This window comes from Protopterus annectens, chromosome 12.part0 (genome assembly GCF_019279795.1).
Source record: "Protopterus annectens isolate FY-2018-M chromosome 12.part0, PAN1.0, whole genome shotgun sequence".
Classification (NCBI taxonomy): Eukaryota; Metazoa; Chordata; order Ceratodontiformes; family Protopteridae; genus Protopterus; species Protopterus annectens.
Genome location: NC_056746.1, coordinates 984,918,599 through 984,942,932, shown reverse-complemented (window position 1 = coordinate 984,942,932; position 24,334 = coordinate 984,918,599). Strand labels below are relative to the sequence as shown.

The window sequence follows — 24,334 nt, the reverse complement described above, 5'->3', positions numbered from 1 at the left end:
ATCAACTGTATGCACTGCAAGTGTGTAGTTCAGCAGCCTCTATCTACATTCTGTACAATCTCCGGAGGAGGTAAAGACGTTTTGTGATCAAATGGGTTGTACCCGGAACATAACAAGGCATAACACACAGAACAGTCTGCATTGCAGGAGGCAGTAGGCTTGCAGTACCCCAAGTCATGTTAGTAGTTGCAATATAGGTGGAGTATACGGTACTGTACATTCACATACATTATGGCAGCTCACCCCTGATATCCCATTTGTAGCAACCTAGGTCATTTATGGTGCTTCCCACCTGGACTCAATAATACAAAACCATATACCACTGTTACATACACTGGCCTCTGCAGTGCATAAGGGCGCACGTGTGTTGTGTAGGTGACGCCCACACATATATGGCCCCAGCCCTAATGTATGTGCTGGGGATACAACAGCAGTGTACTAATGGCAGCAATGGCAGTGTGATATACTCACAGTCCACTACAGAACAACCCCCAACAGCATGACAAATGTGCAGAGCTTGGTATGTAGATGGGGGACAGAGGCTGGAACACAGGCATATATGTGGAACACTGTTGCCATACACTAAGCAAGGTGCTGGTGTTACAGGATAGTCTGCAACATACCCTTAGTCAGGGAATTAAGGTTAGATATAGACATGGATGTAGCCATGTACTGGTAGCACGCAACACACAAACTGTCAGTGTCATAACTGACACAGGGCTTGTGTGGTGGACGGACAACACATGATAGGCATACCTCTGCCCAGCAAGAGGTAGGCCCACAGTAGTGACCTATGCAGACAGACTGCATTCCAAGGTACACTAGTATATACACACACACACCCTGTAACACCAGTACTGTGCAAAGCATTACACAATTCTACCTACAGTCTGTCTGTAATTCCTGAACCTCCTTCAAATATGTGTCCGCTTTGACTGTGCATGTTGCCTGTAAAAACTGATGCACACACAAAGGACGGATGTCCATCACACAGAAAATGTGAAGGGACCACGGCCACATGCTGTAGGGATTTATAGTGGGTGGTTGCCATGACAGTGGTAATTCAATCTAGTACACATGTCATTTTATATATATATATATATATATATATATATATATATATATATATATATATATATATATATAGAGCTATCTGGATAGGTATATGTGCATATATTTCCACCATATGTCCTGGACATGGAGTGTAGCCATACCCCAGCCCCTACAGTCCCAATGTCGTAGTGCAAGGGGATCTCAGGTATGTATAGCAGGTATATTACTAGACTGTTGCTACTGTCATTGAGATTGTCTTCACAGACATGGTGTGTGTGGATGCTGATATCTGCTTATAACATGTGTGCCATTGGCTACTGACAGACATCCTGCAGAAATCATTGTAAAGTACCGCTGCTAGCATGTAATGCCCCTGTGGAGTGCAGCAGAGATACTGGCCACTATATATGGATCTTTGGACACACCCTGGGCAGTCCAGAGGTATACACATATTCCCTTAGCGCACCACATGTGTACCAAGCTTGACAATATGGATGTAGACAGCCATGTAGATGGGTATAACACAACGATTGGTATACATTTGGCACCATAGGTATTGGATTCACACACTCCTGTCTGGCCTGACACATAATGACTGCTGGTACAGGGGTGCCATGGACACATACTACCCACTAGACACTGACATACATCTGTACAGCATCCCACTGGTCTGTCTGACATACATGACATTTAAGGGAGGCCCAGCAGCACTACATCTGGCAAGTATCTGCACATGACATCCCACTGGTTAGGTACACTAAGCTGCTAGGCATGTAACAATGCACTGTGCAGGCTATAGGCAGACTGGCTCAACACTGGCCTACATCTTGTATGGGAGAATGCACATGTACCTGCAAATATAGCAGGCTCAACAACCATGTCACAGCACAGGGTAAGATACACCTGTGTGACAGTGCATAACCATAACCAATGTAAACGCAGTCACAGCCACATATGGTAGGCTATCATAATATTACAGTATATGGACTATCTGTTCTACACCATCCTCATATGTCCCAGTCACAGAATGTCCATACATATACTGGGCTGCTACACAGTTTGGTCTGATGGCTGTATGTGGTATGAGACATGTGTGTGTATGGCCCTACAAACAGTTATGGCAAAATGGTACCATACAGTGGGGCAGCATGTAACATCTGATAGAAGGGGAGCTAGGACAATGACATCTACCACAGTCTGTACACAGGCTACAGTACATATTAACAATACACACACTGCCGCCATTCACCATTACAACACAGACCTCAGTACTTTACAAACATCCACAGAATGTCCAGCTTATGTCATGAAATATAACTCCTACTGCACATGACATGTGTAGTAATCTGATATATCACTGGCTTGTTATCAGATATGATGACACTATTTATGGCGTACAGCAAATATGCATCACTTCATGCACACCATATGTAAACGTTGACAGTGGTGTGGCTAACAGCACATACACAGGGCCAGTATAGACATGTTGCTGTGATAATCTTGTATATTTTCCATTGTAACGGTGTTTGTTGCAACATACAACCTATGAGGGATATGAAGTCAGTAACTGTCATGGCCTTCACCATCTACAGACTGCAATCCTCACACTACTGTCTGCATTCCACAGAGAGATGCACTGTGGATAACACATGAAACCATAGGCACAACACTGCCCAGTCTGCAGATGACCCTGCAGATGGGGATTCCTCATATACATGGAACTGACATGGCAGGTATTACTACAAGTATGACAGGCATATCCAGACAAATACTATTAAACCAACGTTACTCCAAATGCAGTATAGCAGTCCTTACAGTCTGTAGTCAGGTCAGGCACATCCCCCTCATGTTTGTTGTCCTCTTTCCACAGTGTATGTTGTTGGAGGTAAATCCCCATTCCATCTGAGATGCTGTTTGCCAAAAAGATCTAGTTCCTGCTCACACAACACCACCATGATGTTCCTAGGTATTGGAATGTGTTCCCATGCAATTGGCTATGGGATTGTTACCACAGCTGTTCCACATGCAATTAGCTAGGGGAGGGCTGCAATTCATGCAGAGGCTATCAGCTAATCATGAGCATCACATAAAATACACATGCTGCTGCCTAAGCAAGGCAGGTATGGGTCTCCACATCCACCAGAGAGGGAGTGGGGAGGCAAACAGAGGCAAATACACATCAGGGAGGGGTGGGAGTGTAAAACCGAAGTATGTTTATGTCACACACCTACCAGCACAGGGTATCAAACCTCCGACAACTATGTAGTGCTATCACAGTTCGATACTGTTATTGGATGCACCACATGGGTTACCTGATGTGGAGCACTCAGAACATATATGTGAGGGTGAGTGACATCTGCAACAGGGATACAGTAGATATATATTAGGTGTTGTACACGTGCCTGTCTGCATGAACAGGTGCCAGTGTCAACACAGGCACACTCACACAGGGACGCACACACAATGACACACTTGGCAGGGCCAGGAATGCAACTCATCACTAGTGGGACTGCCACAACACATCAATGTGCAGGTATTACATGCACCACATGGGTCATATGGAGGCTGTATGGGCAAAGAGTGCAAGGAGATGTCAGACATCATACAGCATGTTTCAGTATGCCCTGTGGGGTTGTAGTGAGTGCGGATGTGGACATACGCACCATACAACACACACAAACACACAGGGTGCCAGTTTTGACATGCACAGGTGCATGTCTACACGGGTGTGTGATGGTCAACTGTGCCAGCAGGCTGTACAAGGGTAGGTGATGGGTATACCTTGGCATAAGGACACATGACAATGGTCTGCATTGTGGCTCACACCTGTAGTTACTACATTTGCCCACACAGGTGGGTATTGCATCCCCATCCAGTCACCTGGGTTACTATTGTGTGTGGCTAATACTATACACCACATGCCATGTATGTGTTACTTAGTCCATGACATGGATGGTGTCTGGGATGTGCACACCTCCCACATGCATGTACAGTGACATCTGGAACTGTACCTGGGGTGTCTGGCCCATGTTGTGAACAAAGATTATCATCAGATGTGCCAGACTTGGCCACCTGTGGCAGGAGCTGGTACTGGGCAGCAGGTTTACCCTTCACCTACATTGATGGCATGCCAACAGCATTCCTTGATGTCAGTGTCATCTGTCCATACAGGACATGTTGTCAGGCATGGTATGTCCATTGTGAGTCACATGTGAAGGCACCACAGGTGGTGCAGGTGTCCACTGGGGAACATGGTAGAGGTGCACTGTCTGCATGTACGTGCATATTGGACAGATGGGCAGGGTAACATGCCCTCTGTAGGCCACTGCTATCACTGCATAGCTACTATCAGTAGCCAATATGCAGTGTACTACTCACATATTGGCTGCTGCCTAGGCATGTGTGTTCCTATGACACATGGGTTGAGTGTGTGCTCTGGGTAATAGTGAGGTTGCTAACTTGGATTGTTTGGCCTTCATGTCACATGTATGGGTATTGGCTTTGCACCCCAGCCTTCCAGCTAATTTACATCTGTTATCCCTGTATGCTTGACATTGTGATATATAGTAGGGCCACCATAAAATAAATTAGCAAAACCCCCTCCACAATGCCCACAGTTGACACACACACTCACTGCTACACAGGTGGGAGGGTAGCCTAATGGTTAAGGTGTTTACCTTACAAACACAAGGTGCAGGGTTTGAGTCTCACAAGGGATAATTGGCTAGGCTGAAAATGGCTCGCAAGGGCAGTTAGCCTAGTGCTAATCTATGAACCTATGATACGAGTTACAAACACACACACACTAAACACACACACACACACACACACACACACACACACGCACATCTGTCATGTCTGGGAGTAGAACCCCTACCTAACTACTTTATTACACTACAGCACTATGCAGTTATAGTATGCTCCATGGACATTACTGGAGTATTATTCCCCAAATGTGCATTTCACAGTCAATGACATCAGCAGGATTACCAAAGTAGGGCATTTCAACTGTATTGCAAGTGACTAGCCTAAAATGCATTGCTCCCTACACAGACAGTTAAGACACACACAAAATATCCACAACTGACATGTGTGAGTATAGAACCCCTGACTGAGATCTATATCACACTACAGCATAGAGCTATTATAGGCCACACCACAGGGATTACTAAAGAATTTTCTCCCCAAAGTTTTGCTTCACATAGAATGACATCAGCAGGATTGGCAATGTAGGGCATTTGAAATGTACTGCGAGTGAGTAGCCTATGATGCATTGCTCCATACACAGACATTGCAACACATACAAAACATCCAGAACTGCCATGGGTGGAGATGGAACCCTACCACAGTTCTAAACACACTACAGCAGTATGCAGTTGCAGGATGCCCTACAGAGATTACTGGGTTATGACTTTCCCACAGGTGTATTTCTAGGTGTGTGACATCAGCAGCCTTGTCAAAGTTGAGTATGTGTATTGTATGGGGTGTGAGTGGCCTAAAAAGCATTGCTCTCTTCTCAGTCAGACACACACGCGGACACACGCACACACGCACACACGCACACACACACACACACACACACACACACACACACACACACACACACACACACACACACACAGATTTACACAGCAACACACACACACATTTGCCAGGTCTGGGGTTAGAACACCTACCTCACTACTTTATCACACTACAGCAGTATGCAGTTACAAGGCGCACTATGGAGATTATTGGGCTATGATTTCCCCAGAGGTGTATTTCTAGGTGAGTGACATCAGCAGCCTTGCCAATGTTGAGTATGTGTATTGTACGGGGTGTGAGTGGCCTAAAAAGCATTGCTCTCTACTCAGTCAGACACATACACACACACGCACGCGCACAAACGCACACACACAGTTGCCAGGACTAGGGTAAGAATACCTACCTTACTACTTTATCACACTACAGCAGTACGGAGTTACAAGGTGTGCTATGGAGTTTACTGGGCTATGGCTTCCCCAGAGGTGTATTTCTAGGTAAGTGACATCAGCAGCCTTGCCAAAGTCTAGTATGTGTATTGTACGGGGTGTGAGTGGCTTAAAAAGCATTGCTCTCTACTCAGTCAGATGCACACACACACAGATTCACACACCAACACACACACACAGTTGCCAGGTCTGGGGTTCACTCTGATACCTCACTACTTTATCACACTACAGCAGTACACAGTTACAAGATGCACTACGGAGATTACTGGCCTATGATTTCCCCAGAGGTGTATTTCTAGGTGCGTGACATCTGCAGCCTTGGCAATGTTGTGTATATGAACTGTACTGAGTGTGAGTAGCCTAGAAAGCATTTCTCTCTACTCAGGCAGAGACCGAGACATGCACACATACACACCCTGACACAGTTGCCAAGTCTGGTGTTGGGACTACTACCCAACTGGTTTATCAGTACAGCAGTACACAGTTATGGGACGCGCCATGTGGATTACTGAGCTACAGCTCCCCCAAAGGTGAATTTTACATTGGATGACCTCAGCAGGCTTGTCATGATACTGCTATGGGGAGGGTGGTGTGTGCATGGGCCGTAACCCATTCATGTAGGGGTTGACATGCCACATGCGGGCACAACCAGGGTCATATGCCACAGATACGTGTATACAGCTACTAGGTGACATCTTCCTTATACAGTCATGTTGCACAGCTAGCACGTGCAACATGCCGTCATGCTGACAGGTACTGGTGGCTAGTATCTGCAGTGAGTGACATATGCACGTCATGTGTTTGGGGCCCTTTAGCTGTGTGCTGGGTGGGACAGGCCCAGATGGCTCCTTGCCACAGTCACCGTCTTCAACCCATCTATGTCCGACTACCTTTGGCTTATTAGAGTGTGTTGTCCTTGCACATATGTCTGTATTCCTGTCCACTGTGTGTGCAAGGCAGGAGTGGGGCATACTGAGAACTGCAACTGCCAGATATGTCTGGTCCACTGTTGTTTGCTGACATGGCCTTCTTGTGTTTAAGTGTGTGAGCTTGCCCAGTATGGCCATCTATATTGCATGTGTGGATCAAGTCCAGGTGGTTTGTGCTGCAGTGCTGACCTGTGTGTTGTACACTGACACATAGTATGCTGTGTCTGCGGGGTATACATCAGTCATTTGGCATTGTCTGTTGCTACATTTCTGCTTAGCGGGGGGGGGTGGACACCAAACTGTTTCTACATTTCTACACAGGGGTGGGGGGCACACCTGACTGTTATTATAAGTGTCCATAGGATGGTGAGGCACATCTTACACTTTTACACAGTTGCTAGGACTGTACTGGTATGTCAGGTACACCATTTCAGTCTGTAGTCTTACCTATCGTGCTGGCTAGAGGCATACCAGTGTACTACAAATCGTTGCTTTCACTACCTACATATTATTTTCTGACTTCCTAGCTTTCACAACTGACATCCAACTGGCTGGTCTGCTGTAGTCTGTCTGTGTAGGGCTGGGGTAGGGGTTACCCATGGGGCTCATTCAGACGCCATAGTACAGCATTTGTTTGTGTTTATCTACACCTATCCTGCTGGCTGTGACTGTTGTTGTGTATGTGCCCCCCCAACAGGCATGTGTGAGTCACTTACCTTGTGGATGTCCCAGTACTGAGGGTGGTGATGCAGGGCTGCCTATGTCAGATGCACATAGTACACTCCTTATACATGGTTGAGCACAGGTAGTGTCATGTTTGGCATCCCTTTTACTGTATGCGTGAGTCAGAGAGAGGTGTCATTCCCTGGGTCCCTACTGCGTCAGTGCATGTGCTATGCGTTGCCTCTTTGTCAAGGCCAAGGCATACTGGGCATGCCTCCTTCTGCCTACTGGGGCAGGCTCAGGTTGTTCCTCCTCCGAGTCACTCTGCGCCTGTGCAGGCCTTGGCACTGGTGGGGGGCTGTGTGACCCTGCCCCATGCTGTTCCTGCTGCAGCTGTTTCTGCAGGATCATATTGTGTAGCATGGCACATACAAGGACAATTTGGGTACATGTAGTTGGTGAGTACTGCAAGGCTCCACCAGATATGTCCAGGCACCGGAACCGTGACTTGAGCATCCCAAACACACGCTCTATTATGATTTATGTTTGTGCGTGTGCGTCATTATGGAGTTCATGTTCGTGTGTGTGTGCATTTCTGATGGGTGTCATCAGCCATGGCTCCAGTCCGTATCCAGCATCCCCCACTAGGTGACTGTGTAGGATGTCCCCATTGGCAAACGTCTGGTACAGTTGCATCAGATGCCAGATGTGGGAATCATGGTAGCTTCCAGGGCAGCCAGCACACACATTCATTATTATGCCCTGGACATTGCACATGACCTGGCAGTTGATGGAAGTGAAGCCCTTGCAGTTGATGTAGACCCTACCCCTCTCACCTGGTGGTGCTTTAATGCATATGTGAGTGCAGTCTATTGCACCCACTACCTCAGGGTATTGTGCGACTTGGTGGAAGAGACGCATATTGCTGGCCAACGCCTCACAGGTGATGGGGAAATATACATGCTCACCGACATGCTGACATGGCATCCAGGAACTAGTGGAGTACCCTGGATGCTGATGCCTGTGAAATCCCCATCATATCCCCAGTTGGCCTTTGGAAGGTACCTGTAGCTAGTATTCTTAGGCCTACACATACCTTGGTATCCACTGGGATGGGTTCCCCTCTGTTATTTCTGTGTGTGATGTGTGGCCGGCACAGCTTAACAATTTGCTGTAGGCGGTCCCTGTCCACCCTATAGCGCTCCACTATCTCCAGCTCATGTAGCCCTTAGTAGGTTACCCTGGGTCTGTACACTCTTCTCCATCTCCTCACTGTGGGCTGCCCAGCAGCATTCACATCCTCACCACCCTCAGCCTCTTGCACATGCTGGTTTATGATAGCAAAAGCAGCCCCTAACATTTTTTTCTCTTGCTTTCATTTTGTAAACTGTCCCTGTCTGTATACACCGGTGGTGCACAGTTTTTGGGAAAAACAAGGGGGAAAGGTGTTTGCATAGTTTATAGTGGTCTGCTGGGCTGGGCTGGTCTGCTGCCTGTGTAACTGGCTGATTCTGATACATTTCACCTGTCAGCTAAGCTAGTTCTCATTGATTACCTTCCTACTGCTGTTTTCCCTTCCGATTGCCTCCCTATTTAAACCCATGTGCGCGCCGCGCAAATGGAGTGCTCAAATGTGCACAGAGCTGCTTTTTCCTGGTTAACTTCCTTTTTCTTCCTGTAAACCCTGGTGCGTGGCGCGCACACCTGCTTACACTTTGTAAAGTGTGCTAAGCAGGTTTAGACACACTCCTAGCTTAGATGTGCTAACTTAAGAGCAATCTCGAGCCGCAGGTCTCCAATCTGCTTACAGTATGCCTGACACCCCCCCCCCCATGATGTCACCTATATCCTCGTCTTGCACCCAGCTATTTATACTCTTACACTCTTGGGACCTGCCTCACACCATGGAAAAATCTGGGATTCACTAACCTTTCCCTCATTTGCATAGGATTGCCTAGTAATGCATAGTTATATGTCCCACACTGAGCCTCCCCCCTTAGCAACCATTACGCACTGGCCAAGTTGTCTTCTGACTGCCATTAACTTGCATGGCAAAATACTGATTTTTGTTAGAATGCTTATTTTAGGTTTATTTTATTGATTTCCTCCCGATCCTGTTTGCCCGTCACTGCCCTATGCTTAACTGGGTGAAATCGATGAAGATAAAATTAAACGTTTATTTTTTTTTCTTTTACATTTTGCAATGCCAATGGCCTTCTACATGGACATTGGCATGCTTCCTCAATGATATGCATCCTTTATTTGGAGCTGTCATAGCTCCGTTTTGTAGACTGCTGAACTGTACTCGGTTACTAACAGAGTACATTTCTGCACACTGCACTCGTCCTACACAGATGGCTGCCAGCTTCCTGGATCGCATATTACCCTCATTTGCATGGTTTTCACCTGTAAAAAAGGGTAATTTGTATACAGGAGCTCGGTCCATGCAGAATTAGCCTAAGAGCTCACGTGCGCATCCCGGGAGCTCGTTCCTGGATTGCACGTCTGCCATATTGCCGAAAATAGCTCTTAAACTAATCCTGCATGCTATAAAGGGCTTCATAAATCCAGGGGAATGTTTGTTGCTTTTAACAAAAAAGTTACTAAGCCTCAAGTCAAAACAAGTTTAACTGCATAAAAATGCTAGTTTTGTATAAAACAGTCAATACTTTATCCCATCTACATCCACTTTCATGCTATGAGACCACAGGTTTATTTCTTTTATTGAGATTCCTAGTAAGTTCTGATGAAAAGTTTTCAGGGTTGTCAAACTGGTTGCCAGACTAAAAGACATGTTTCATATGCACACAGGTTTTACTAATAAACCTATGGAACTATTTATACACCTGTCTAAATAAATGATCATAGTTGTCTGTAAAGTGGAGTTATAATATTTGTTATATAGTATGTGCCTTGTTTACAGCTTATTCCAGTTATATCAGTGGCAGGTTCACCTCCTTTAAGTTCACTCTGATATTTTGCAGTGCATCATTTCTTAAGAAGAGCACATTTTAAATAAATGATATGTAGCATTATTGGGTAGACATTGATGTGCTTTTAATGTTTGTAATGGACACAGAGGACAGTCTTTGGATCGGATTATTTAATGGCACATATATTCAAACTCTGTTTACCAAAATAGTAAATTCAGAAATGAGATTTAAAAACTACTCTTTCAAAATTCACCATGAGGATAAAACTTACATGGGGACGGTATGTGGACAGGACACAGAAATGTTAAAACCTGTTATATTAAGAGGGAGGAAAACTGTATATTTCTTTAACTATGAGACAGCAACTGATGGGATAAGAAAGGCTATATACAAACATCAACAAACAGATAATAGAACTAGGAAAAAATATATGCCAATCGGTTTATATCATAATGTAATAAAGAATATGTCTGTGTGCATATAATTGTATGTGTAGATGCTTATATAAGCATGTGCATTTGCATATGTGTCTGTGTGTGTCTGTGGGTGTGGATATATGTATGTGTGTGTGTGTGTGTGTGTGTGTGTGTGTGTGTGTGTGTGTGTGTGTGCATGCGTGTGCACACATGTGCAGATGTGTTATATGTCCATAAAACTTCTACTGCTTACCCATTGATGGGGTGGCTAAGGTCTGACGTCCAACAAACTGAGCTGGTCCCATGCCATCCAAGAAATCACTAAACTGACCATCAGACGCCAGGCAAACTCCACTATAGTTTAAGCTGAAAGAAGAATAAAATGTGAGTCCCTTAACATTTAATAATGCTTATTAATTGTTTAGTGTAAGAAGTAATTAATGTAATGCCAACAGTAAAGCGGTAATCTTAGGTTGGTAATTGCTCTGGCCCACACACTTCATAAGAAAGAACCACATAAAGGCATCTTAAATGCTGTAAGTATTTGTCTCTTACTGAAAGCAGTCAGTATCATTAGCATTTAATATAAGCGTTTTTCTTTCAATGAGCAGAGTGCCTGACCAGAATCCTTTACACAATGCATACATAGTATACAAGGTCTGCAGCAGATCCAGGCCTAAGAGCAGCACTAACTTTGGTACAGAATGCAATTACCCAGAGCCTATTCTACAGTGTTCTTCCACATATGTAATGCAAACCATACCCACACACTATAACCATCACTCTTGTGAAAAAGGCTGAAATTATGAATGGCTGTTGCAAGGGAGGTTAGTACCAATTATAGTTTTTAGGTATTGGTCACTGGATAGGAACAAATAATCCTGCAAGCAAACAATTTTCAAACACAATCTGGGAAATTGCTAAGAAAAATTACTTGATATAACTCAATAGCTAAACAATTCACAATGAATCAGACAGAAGTAATGCAACGAACAACATACAAAATTCCTGAATGCAAACTCCATGTGAGAATGTATATCACTTTGAATAAAAGGAAAGGTAAGTAAATGATAATAAACAGGCAAACATACAAAAGATCTGCTGCACAATTTATGAATTTTTGCACATTTACCTTTATGTATAGTGTTAGTGTCATGCTAACATTAGACTGCTGATCATGAGTTTTCAAAAATAAGACAAAGAGGGTTGATTTCACATCACAGGAGCATAAATACACAACAATATGATGCCATCACTGCAAATGAGTAAAGCTTTACACAGAAATAGTTAGGGTGCTCCTGTACAGATTCAGCATATGCTCCCTGTGTTTGTGTGGGTTATTTCTGCTGCTCCAGTTTCCTTCCACATTCCAAAGACATGTAATAGGTGGAATGGGCATCCTAAAGTGGCCATAAGTGTGAGGATGTGTGTGGTATGGAAGAATGGTTGTGATAGTCCACCTGGCCATGTAAACGCTGACTTTAGATGATTGTTACTGTTAATGTCACACCCTATCCTAATGTGTAAAAGGGGGAAAATAAGGATTATGAATGGATGGATGGATGGATGGATACATATTGACATTTCCCCAAATAAAAACATATATATTCAGCAACTTCAAATGTCTGTTGACCATAAACCCTCCTGCAGTACTGAAGGGGTTGTCACCCAGGCAGTCACAGGGGGTTGCATATGTGCTCACCAACATCCAATCAATGAGGGTATTTCTCTCTCTTTTTTTAAAGTCCTATCCCCCCTCCCCATGCATGAGGATGTGTTATCTGCATCAACATGGGTGCCACTACTTCTGTTTTTGCACATGCATGTATTTATACAGCAGCTGATAAGAGGCTAATCATCATTCATAGCATTGTGAAATTAGTACATACCCGAGGACCACCTCCAAATACTTCTGCCTCTCTTCTGAGTGACTGTGTTATAGGATAGCCCTATTCTTTATCCTTCCCATGAGGATATGCATGCCTATCCTCACCCCCCAGCTCTAGCAGGCACTATACCAGTAATCAAACTCCAGTTACCCGCAACATAGTCTAGAATTTTTTTTGTGCTGTTTTGACACCAAATCTTTGACTGAACCTAACATTTGTCACCAGTAGCATAATAGGTAAAATGTTAGCTCAGAACAACAGTACAGAAATACTTATACTGACTAAGATTTGTTTTAAATGGTACTCTACATACATATAATGTCTAATTATAATGTCAAGGTCAAAAGTTTTTAAAAGTTTGAAAACTTTAAGGGAATAATAAAACACTGATACCTTACACCTTTAATTACATATGGATAATACATTTATTTCCAGCTTCACCTCTTTACTTTGGTGGCCCTTCCAATACTACTCCAAAACTGCCAAAACTGCAAAGCCCTCTGTAATCATGCAATGACCACTGCATTGTACTTTCTTGGCTGAATGACTCAGGTTACCTAGTTCAGACTGTCCATGCACAATGAAGTGAATACAGAGAGGGAAATCAGGTCTTACTGCTGTGAGTGACACCTTCACAAGGACAAAGGAGTAGGTAATACCACTATAACATTATCATGAGGTATCTAGGAAAAAAGAAGATGCATTTTTTTTGTCTGTTTTAGCCATATTTAGAAGCACACACACACACACACACACACACACACACACACACACACACACACACACACACACTCTTTGTTATACATAGGGATACAGGCAGATAGATACATGCATACTGAATGCCGTACACACTACATACCTCTCAACTGTACAGATTTTCGCAGAATATCCAGAATTTTACCTCATATTTTTGGTCCATTTTTCATAAAATGGTGATTTTCTGATAAATTAGTGGCAAATCATTAAAGATTGAAGTTAGAAAATAATGACAGACATTTTAGTTCCAGACATCATAATCTTCAGAAAATTCATGCTAATGCAAAACCTTTTATTCTATCAACTTTCTAAGTCTGTAAGAGAAACATTTAAAAACTGTCCCTACTTTTGGTCCTTTGTCCTACTTTTATTTATGGGTTTGTTCAGATTTCTTGGTCTAAGAGGTTGAGAGGTTGATATTCATTCTCTCTCTTTCTTTCTCAATTAACCACTGGAGCCATTAATATTTCAGCACTTTTGTCTTTATTTAAAAGACTTCTCATGCCACACACACACACACATTAGACACCACACACACACACACTCACACTTTTTATTCTACTGATGGCAGCATATAGTGATCTATACTGACCTACAACAATACCATTACTGTGGCCATGATATCTGTACAGCTGCTGTATTACTGCCTAAAGTGGTGCAGTGGTTGCATTGTTGCCTCCCAGCAAAAGGTTCTCCGGTTGATTGTTGGCTGGGGTGCCTTCTGTGTGGAGTCTGCATGTCCTCCCTGCATTTGTGTTGTTTTCCTCTGGGTTCTCCAGTTTCTTCCCAAGTTACAAAGATGTGTCCCTGGGCCTCTGCTGAAAATTGGCTTGTTCCAAGTCAGACATTCCTGGTAAACAAATGTTAAATTGATAAATACAATTTATCAAGTACATAAGATTCTAGGGTGTATAGCCACCATCTCTTTTGAACATCTGTGTAATAAGGAGTCACGGACAAAGTATTAAACATACAGTAGAAAGCTTTCCACAATCATGACAACTGGGAATAAAAGAAAAGGAAAGCAAGTAATAATAAATAAACACAGACAACTTGTTAAATGCTGCACTGAAATCTGTTATCGGAAAGCTAGCCCATAGGCAGACTGCCTAGATTTTTGTTGAGAATGTTAGTGAGGAAGTAGATATTCTATGCAATGGAGAAAAGGTAATTCTCAGATTGTCAGGCTGGCACTGCTCTGAGGATGTCTTAGTCTCCCATCTCCCCATGAGTATATAGCATGGTAATCTATATAGTGATTGCAGGAATTCTCCAGCAGATCAAATGTGGTGTGGGAGGAGTAAACCTAAACCGCAGGTCATTTTGGACTCAGAAAATAAGTCATACTCCAGGAAATCACAATCTGCTATACAACCTGATAGGGCAAAAAAAGCATAATTGTAAAAATAAGAAAAAAAAAAGTATAACAGGAAGCATCAGAATGATAAGTCTAGGAAGCAGATATAGTGAGTGTTGGGGCGGGATGTTCATGCATTCAGTAAGGACAAAACAACATCTTTTTCTTAGTCACACTGTTTACAGCAACACCATTCATGTGATGCAAAAACAGTCGTGAAAAGGAAATGAAATCATTGCTCTGGGAAGTGAAATCATATCACTTAACTATATTACATCATTCCTTAAACTATGGCTACACCATGGTGCACGTATTCTTATAAACAGTATGTAAGCTGTGACAAATAACCACCACCAGTGGAGAGTGCAGTACACCCATCTGCAAGGCGGCCAAAAGTATACATAACTAGCATTCTGCTTATTCATCAGATTGATGTTTATAACTTATCATAGTTGAAACTATTACGATACAAGAACTAGAGAATTTAAAAAATCGATGATGCTCAATCAATTATTAGCAATTCCACCTTATATATATTTTTAAATATCACAGTATGATATTTTGGAAGACATAAGGTCCTGTGCTGTTTCTGAAACTCAGATATGAGTGCAAGAAAGCCTAAAACTTCAAATTACACTTTAGTGCTGTGGCACAAACTAAGCAGCACTGAATACTGACATTTGCTGCCTACCAAATATACACACAGACATGGCATTAATTTGTCAAGATGAAAGTTTATGTAAAGTTACTCTGAGGCACATAAACTGCTGTTTGATTTAAATGTTTCCACAACAGTTTTCAAAAATTGTCAGCAAAGATCTTCCAACTTTTCAAATATGCATCATAGGAATAAGAATGTCACGAATTTTCTAGTGAATACAAATGTCTATGATAAAAAATAAAATCTGAAAAGAGATGAGCCTGCATCTGTATTTAACGTGCTACCAAATTAGCTGAACTTGAATATACACCTCAGCTTGACTTACTATATCACTGTAGCCTAAAATATATCGGGCTTTCCAGTGTTTTTCTCACATGAAGTCAAATGTGAAAATATTCACTTTATTTCGGTTTCTTGTTCTTTCTTCATATTTAGGTATCTCTTTTGTATTTGTTTGCATTCAGACTATGTTTCTGCAGTTTCAAGTTTCCTTAGAGAGAGAGACATATTTTCCCATCTGCATAAAGTTCAAACTATTATATTTTAATGTGTTATGCCTTCTATACTGACAGATGCATGGAATATGTACCTTCTACTTATCACTTATCTTTCAGCTTCTGTTTCAAGCACACAGAGACCACTTCATTTCTTTTCCAATCATTTTCAATTGATGTAGCTGTCTTGCATTTATTTGTCACAAGAACTTATCTATTTAGTTTTAAAAATCACAAAATACTTTTACACGACAAGCATAAAAGATCAGTGTTTGACTCAGATAACTATCTTTAGTCAGTCGCTATAAATATTAAAAAGGTTCTGATTTGTTTGTAGTCACCTTTCAGAGACACAACGTGCCATATTACACCTTTATCCAGGACAGCATGCACCCCAGGGGTAAACAGCCAGCTGGATATGACACAGCCTGAAACCATTTTAGGCATGTGTCACAGTGCTGTTCAGTCAGAAGGTGCATCTCTGGAGAAAAGAACTCATTATGTCAATCATAAGTGAAACAGCTGCAGCTGCACAGCAGTTTATGAAGGCTAGCTTTCAAATGATGACTTAGAATCCTGAGACACTGACAAAAATAGCAATATATGCATGCTATAACATTTATATGACTGCAGTAAAGTATTTTATTTAAAGCAACAGTATTCTTAAATCCACTGTCTTTTAATAAAACATGCAGGCAATGTTTTTTGCAAAAAGTACAGTTGTGTAAGTAAACCTTAACCATAACATTTGAGGTTCGAATGATCACTGCTGCAGTAGCCTTAGCTGTATGGGTTATATCCTGTCACGGATATAGCAACCAGCCAGCGAGCTTCCAAAGCTTCATGGCACCTTCCGCATGCCCAAACTGTCAGGAAGCTTGAGCTGAGCTGACTAAAAGACAAGTCTGGGCACAAAGCCCTTCAGAGTTTTCCTGCCAGCACAGAGAGGATGTCTGAGCCCTGAAAGGCCAATTCTAAGAACAACAACAATAAATAAATAAATAAACAAATAAATGTCCACATCCTGGCATAAAAAAGCATACTAAAAACAAGAGGTGGGGGTGGGAGGGAGCAGCTTCTGCAGGGTGATCATTTGAACATCTATTGTTAGGGTAAGTTTTACTTACACAACTGTACTATGTTTATCATATTGATCACTGCAGTAGTAGTCTTAGCTATTTTGGTAGATTACATTACTTAACTACATTTGAGAGATGGAAGGAGAAGATCCCAGGACCCCCTGAAGAATGGTCCTAGCAAAGCATGATTTGGACCTAGAAAGGATATCAAGCTTATAGTTCTTTGTAAAAGTATATACAGTGGGCCAAGCAGTAGTTTCTGTAATACTTCTAGAATCCAACCCTTTTCAAAAAGCCATAGATGAAGCCAAGGCCCCGGTACAGTAGGCCTTGACCCTGTTTGGAACAGTTTTGTTAAGGTGAGTGTGACAAAAGATAGTAGCCTTAGACAACCATTCAGAAATAGTCTGTTTTGACAAAGGTTCTTCCTTCTTCTTACCTTCACAAGAAATTAAGAATTGATCAAAAGATACGAAAGATTTCGTTCTGTCAAGATAGTATCTGCATTGTCTATGGAGATGGTATCTGATTTGTCTGTGGACAGCCAAAGTACACAGTATTATTCCTCCTTCATTTTTAATTTCAGAAAAGAAAATGGGGAGATAGTTACTTTAGCTTACAGAAAACTCAGATACCGCATTAGGCATAAAAGAAGGATTAGTTCTCAAAGAAATCCTGTCCCTATGGAAAATGAGATAGGGTTGACTCACCATAAGAGTTTGCAACACCATACCCTTTTTGCAGAGGTAAGATCATTCAGTAAAGTTGTTTTCCATGTTAAGAACCTCAAGTCAGTCAGATTAGCTGGTTCAAATGGAGCAAGTGTTAGAAAAGCTAACTATTTATTTTTTGGAAGCCTCATACAAAACTCCTTTCAAAAACATTTTGACATGGGACTGCACTGATAGAGAAGGCTCCATGGGCAGATATGCTAAAATGGCTGATAAATGAACCTTGATAGAGGAATAAGAAAGGCCATAGGATAGTAACTCAGACAAATATTGTAGAGCTAGAGAAAAACTAGCCCAGAATGGTTATGTTGGTGCCAACTAGAAAACCTTTCCCATTTATGATATTCTAGTAGCAGGTTTTCTTGCCTCCATTAGTACATTCTGCACATCCTCAGTAAATAGAGTACCTAAAAGGAATTAAGACCCTATAATTCAGGCAGTCAATTGAAGTTGATTGATGTCAGGGTATATCAAACACCCCTGTTCTTGAGTGAGTAGATCAAGTCTCTGAGGAAGATTGTGGTAATTGTTCCAGGCCATTTCAAAAATAAGGGAGAACCACTGTTACCTGGGCCTGGAGGGAGTCACCACAATGATCTTGGGGGATTCCTTCTGAATCTTCAGGAGTATCCTGGATATTAGTGGAAAGGGTGGAAAAGCATATAGGGAAATGAAAAGGCATCAGTCTTCCAGGCCTTCATGCATAGAGCCCTGTGACAGAATATTGCCAGTTGATTGTTTACAGATGAGGCAAAGAGGTCTATTTGAGGAACTCCCCACCAATATATCAATTCATGGAAGACCCTCTGATCTAGTTACCATTTGTGAGAGTCTGCCCTGGTCCTGCTCAGCTTGTCTGCCACACAGTTTTGCACTGATGGAATGTAGGATTCCTGTAGAGTGAAAGTGTGCTGTGAGACTATATCCCAAGGTAACATGGCTATAATGCAAATGGGTACAACCTGGTTCTGCAGTGCATGTTGATGTATTGCATGACTGTGGTATTATTGGTATCCACTTGAAGAGGCCCCAGGGAACAAAAACAGTTCAGAGAGTTGAGTGCCTTGATTAGGGCAAGCATCTCCTTGTTATTTATGTGCATGCATCTGCCCTTGGTGTCCCACACCTCATCTACTTTTATCCGTCCTGTAACTGATCCCCAAGCAAAGTCTGAGGCATTTACGGTAACTGACTGCTTTGGAGGAGGGAGGGAGAAGGGGAAACTTGGATTTAAATATTTCTCTTCTGACAGAACCCAGCACTGGGATTTGAAAAGATGATCTGGAGAATGAAGAATGTTCCCCTGAAAAGGAGAAATTTCCCCCCACTGTCATTTATAATGTTGATGAGTGATTTTCAAAACCCATTTGTCTCAAACTATCTGTTGCCTAGAGAAAAGTGGAGATTCATACTTTCTGGAAGAAAAAAAGGGGACATGGTGGAAGAAGTTCACAAGGTCTCTTGAACAGTAATTCAGTCTTGTTGGACTGTCCTTCATTTTGGGAGGCTTGAGGTTTCTTTTTGGAACCCTCTTACTGTTCTCCTTCTTAAACATCTATTTACCTGTATTTTGTTGAGACTGACTATAATGTTTTTTGCCAAAACTGGATGAGGAGATAGAATATCCTTTGGAAATTTTGGAAAAGGATAAGTGAAAAATCTCGAAGATTTCCTGCATCAGCTTGGCCCTCTCATCACACCTTTTGATCACCTCCTTTGCAGTAGAGGGGCAGAACACTTAATCCAATGAAGAATTTAATATCTCAGTTTTAACATCATCTTGGATTTTCTGAGAATGCAGCCATACTGACCACCTTAAAACAGTACCAATGGCCATAGCCCTCAACTAACTATCAACAGAGTCATGTACATACTGTAAATAATGAGTAGTGACCTGTGAAATAGAAGAAAATAAGTTATTTAAAGCAGATCTTTCCTTGCAAGAAGAAATTGCAGATAAAGCATTCCTCATACATTCACAGTTCATCGGAACAAACTTTGACATGAGTCTGACAATTCAATATTCTGAAAATCTAATTTTGCAGAAATATATACTTTTCACCTATCAATAATCTTCCCATCCAGCAGAAATAGTTAGGTTGGTATTACCTAAGTGTTTAGCAGCACAGGGATCAACAAAAGCTATAGCTGCTAGTTCAGGTTTGGGAATAGTGTATAAAAATGTAAAAGACCGTGGAACTTTATACATCCTATCTGCCTTTCCCAGGGGTATCTGGCTGACTATCAGGACAAGTGCAGGCAGTAATAATACACATCCTCTAAAGCAAACAAAAACAGGAAGAATTGGTGTTGGTTCTGGAAAATCCTTCTGTAGCAACTCATAATATTTTCTGAGGTACTGAGAATCCACCGAGTTCTCCCACAGAAAAATATTGGCACATACTAGCAACAGTCTCAGAGAAAGAGAAACCCCACAGGAAGAATCAGCGACAGAGCTCTACTCTTAGTCTGAATCAGAAATCTGAGGAAAATTCCCTGTATCCATCTTTGCATCTTCCTGTTCAGATTCAGAATCTTCAACCTCTTCAGGAAAAGAAGTTACTTTACAAGAAGGATCAATAGCATTTGCATGGTGCAGTGGTGCAGCGGTATCATTGTTGGCTCAGAGCAAGAAGTTCTCCAGTTTGATTCTCTGCTGGGGTGCCTTCTGTGCAGAGTCTGTATGTCCTCCCTGCATTTGTGTAGGTTTTCTCCGGGTGCTCCGGTTTTCTCCCACATTTCAAAGACATGCATCTTGAGTGTTTCTCCCCAGGTCTCTGCTGAAATTGGCTTTGTCCTAAGTCAAACTTTACCAGTAAACAAAGGTTAAATAAATAAATAGCCTGAATTAAACCTGAACCAGACCCAGTAAACTATTCCTATCCAAAGAAAATTGAGAAGAAATGGATATATGCTTGGTTTTCTGTTTCTTTTTGACAGGAGAATGGGGCCAGCTATGTTACTATTGGCAGAAGAAACTTCCCAGGGATGGGCACAGCATTCTGACACAACAGGGAAACCTTCCCTAATCCCTCTCCCAGGACCAACAACAGTGGCTCTCTCTTGCCCACTAAGGAGACCCCAACAGTCACAGATATGTGTCTAACCCTTGATGCATAGTGGCTGTCGGTGCTACACCAGAGGGATCCAGGGTAAAAGATGAGTGGTCTCAGTTACATGTGGCCACAGAAAAGTCACCCATCTGTGGAAGAAGCAAACTGCTATTTGCTGTGTTGGAGAAGGCTGTTTGTTTTACTTTTTTTTTCTTTTTGTGGCTGGAGGAAGGACTAACCATGGGACTGGCAGTCTGTTCCATAACTCAGATGAAAATGGCACCTCTTTCCCTAAGAAGACAAGCAGCAATTACCAGTCAACACTATCAGTCCAAAAAAGTTACTTTTTGACAGAAAAACATAGTAAAAAGCATTTTAAAACACTATGTCAGTCCAGAAATAAACACAAATTCGTCACAGAAAAAATGTTTTCAACTACTTTACACCATTTGCAAACAGACAAAAAATGAGCACTCCATTTAAAAGTGTGTTAAAACACAACACTCCTAGCTTTAAAATAACTTTCCTAGAGCGGAAAGTAATAAAGCATCAACAAAATTAAGAAAATGGAAGATTCTTTTTGCCAAAGGGAACTTATCTGCCCAGTAAAGGAAAGCACAAGACGACCATCTCAGAGCACACTCTTTGGCAGCACTGAAGCCCTTCGTCCCCAGGACTAGTCTTTTAACTCAGCTTAACTCATGCTGCCTGACAGTTTGGGCATCTGGAAGATGATGCTATGGAAGCTGGCCAGCTGGTATATAACTCATATAGCTAAGGCTACTGCAGCAGTGATCAATGTAGTGAACTTCTTTGGTGCACGGATGCAAGGCTTTTACAAAATGGAAGATGCAAGTGGAATCAGAAGAAAAGGCCAAGAGGAAATTGGGCTGAGGTAGTAAAAGACATAGTCAAACATTTTGCAATGGGTACCTGCTGGAATTAGAGGTGTAATTGAGAATGTCTGAAGAGAGGAACTGCAAGTGTGAATGTGGTGGAATGTATACTATATCTGAAGTTGAGGCATCTTGGAGTATTTCCCCTTCTCCAAGGTACAGTGGTTACAGAGGTTAGAGCTTAAATTCCTTAATAATATAAAACAAAGTTCCAAAATACACTGCTGTTTTGACTGGATGACAGTTTCTGGCTTCAGGTTTGGAATCTCACTTGTGATACAAAGCCACTGTAACTTTATCCTGAGGTGAAAATGCAACATTGCTTCTATGAAGTACAATAAAATGGCATCAAAAGTAACTAAGATTCTCTACAGACTAAGTATTATTTTTTGATTCTATTAAACATATTAGGAAAAAACTTAACACATAACGGTGTGACCTAACTGATATAAAATGAAAAATGCAGTCTCTCTCAGAATAAGCAATATTTCAGTAGATAAATGACTGGCGTTACCTTTAAAACTCTTTTATATTTAAATTATGAGCTGTTGCTACTAACTTCTCCAAATAATCTTTTAAAAATCTAATTTCTGTCAAAATACTGTACTTGATGTTTTGCGGTGTAACATGATACTTTGTGATTTAAAATACATGTAGTTGATTTCTGAAAGACTGTGATTGTGGAGCTTTTCTCTCCAGGCCTCTGCTAAAAATGGGCACCTTCTGACCCAGTTGGACTTTCCCAGTAAATAAATGCCAAATAAATAAATAATAATGTCTAGACACCGTATAGATTCAGTTTTCATCTGAAGATAAATATGCAATTAGCCTAAAAGATTCATTTGAACTGTTTGATGGAGAAACCAGTGTGTCAGAATATTTTATGCATGCTGATATGTGCACTCACACAGACAGACACACGCACACACACACACACACACACACACACACACACACACACACACACACACACTCTACATATATATATATTGATGTATGCATGAGTGTGTGTGTGTGTGTGTGTGTGTGTGTGTGTGTGTGTGTGTGTCTTGTTTGAAGACACATATGCATGCATGAACCACCAATGAAACTACTACTACTTTCTCTTTCCCTATATCTGTATCTATACATACACACATACGCACACACGCACACACACACACACACATATACATATATATATATATATATATATATATATATATATATATATACATATATACATAGAGAGAGAGAGAGAAAGACATACATTTATATATATATATATATATATATATATATATATATATATATATATATATATATGTGTGTACACACACACACACACACACACACATACACACACACACACACACGCATGTGTGCGGCTGTGGGTACATTGCTTAACTACACATTTTTCAGACACATAATTCACCTAAACAAAGCTACCTAAAAACATCTGAAAATATTTGCTCTAAACACAATATGGTTGAAAACAATTATCGACAACATACTAACTGAAAATGAAAACTCTTTTGAGTATGTGAACTTGTAAATGAGTTAACTTCAAATGTCTTTTACAGGGGGCAAACCCACATGTACCCCCAATGTTTTAGGTAAGCCACCCCCCACACCCCAAAATTATATAAACCAGCTCCATGGTTTCAGGAGAAAGCAGTGATTTACAAAGAAAAATTAGTCTATGTCACTTGGCCGATGAACAACATTGTCGAAACCCACATAATTGACAATGCAGTTCACTGATCATTTTGAATGAGATTGCAGTACCATAGGGATTGAGGAATATATCCTTTTCTACGCTGTAGTTTGATCTGTGAGTTGGTATATATAATTTGCAGGAGGTGTGGGGGTTGGAGGGGATCTTGCCCTCCCTGAAAAAAACATTGTTTTTGTGTTGCTTACTTTGATCTACAAACCGCATTCTTCATCATGTGGTCTCAACCATGTGAGTTTCGACAATGTCATTTGTTGATCAAATGAAATAGATGCTGAAAAATCACTGATCTGTGCTATGCACTGGACAGACAAGTCTGAAGTCTGAAGTTTGCAAAAATTAAAGCATTCCATTGATGTACATTATGTTCAAGACAGCAGATTTCCTGATTGTATCTGCCATTACTTATCATTTGTTGATCAAATGTGATTAGATCAAATATTTTTAAACAAATCTGTTGACCACTTGCATTTTAGGGTAACATTGTTTGGGCAGGTGTGTGTCAGGCAATGTGTAGTCAAGTGATTTACCCACATCCATATACATATACATATACATATACACACACACACACACACACACACACACACACACACACACACACACACATGTATGTATGGTTATGTGTGTATATGTTTATATATTACATGTATGTACACACCCATGCATAAATGTGTATGTTTGTTTAATTTATGTTATTTTTATTTTGCACAGATAAGTGGACTGGGAAGTGGGACCAT

The 24,334-nt window shown here is 41.5% G+C and overlaps 1 protein-coding gene across 1 annotated transcript in view; it reads right to left on the bottom strand.

Annotated features, from left to right (window-relative positions):
• Positions 1 to 24,334, bottom strand: part of RIMS4 (regulating synaptic membrane exocytosis 4) — a 763,308-nt gene that overhangs the window by 177,274 nt on the left and 561,700 nt on the right. Inside the window, exon 3 of the mRNA XM_044090003.1 lies at positions 11,218 to 11,330. Within this exon, the coding sequence (XP_043945938.1) occupies positions 11,218 to 11,330 (113 nt within the window). The remainder of the gene's footprint in view (positions 1 to 11,217; positions 11,331 to 24,334) is intronic.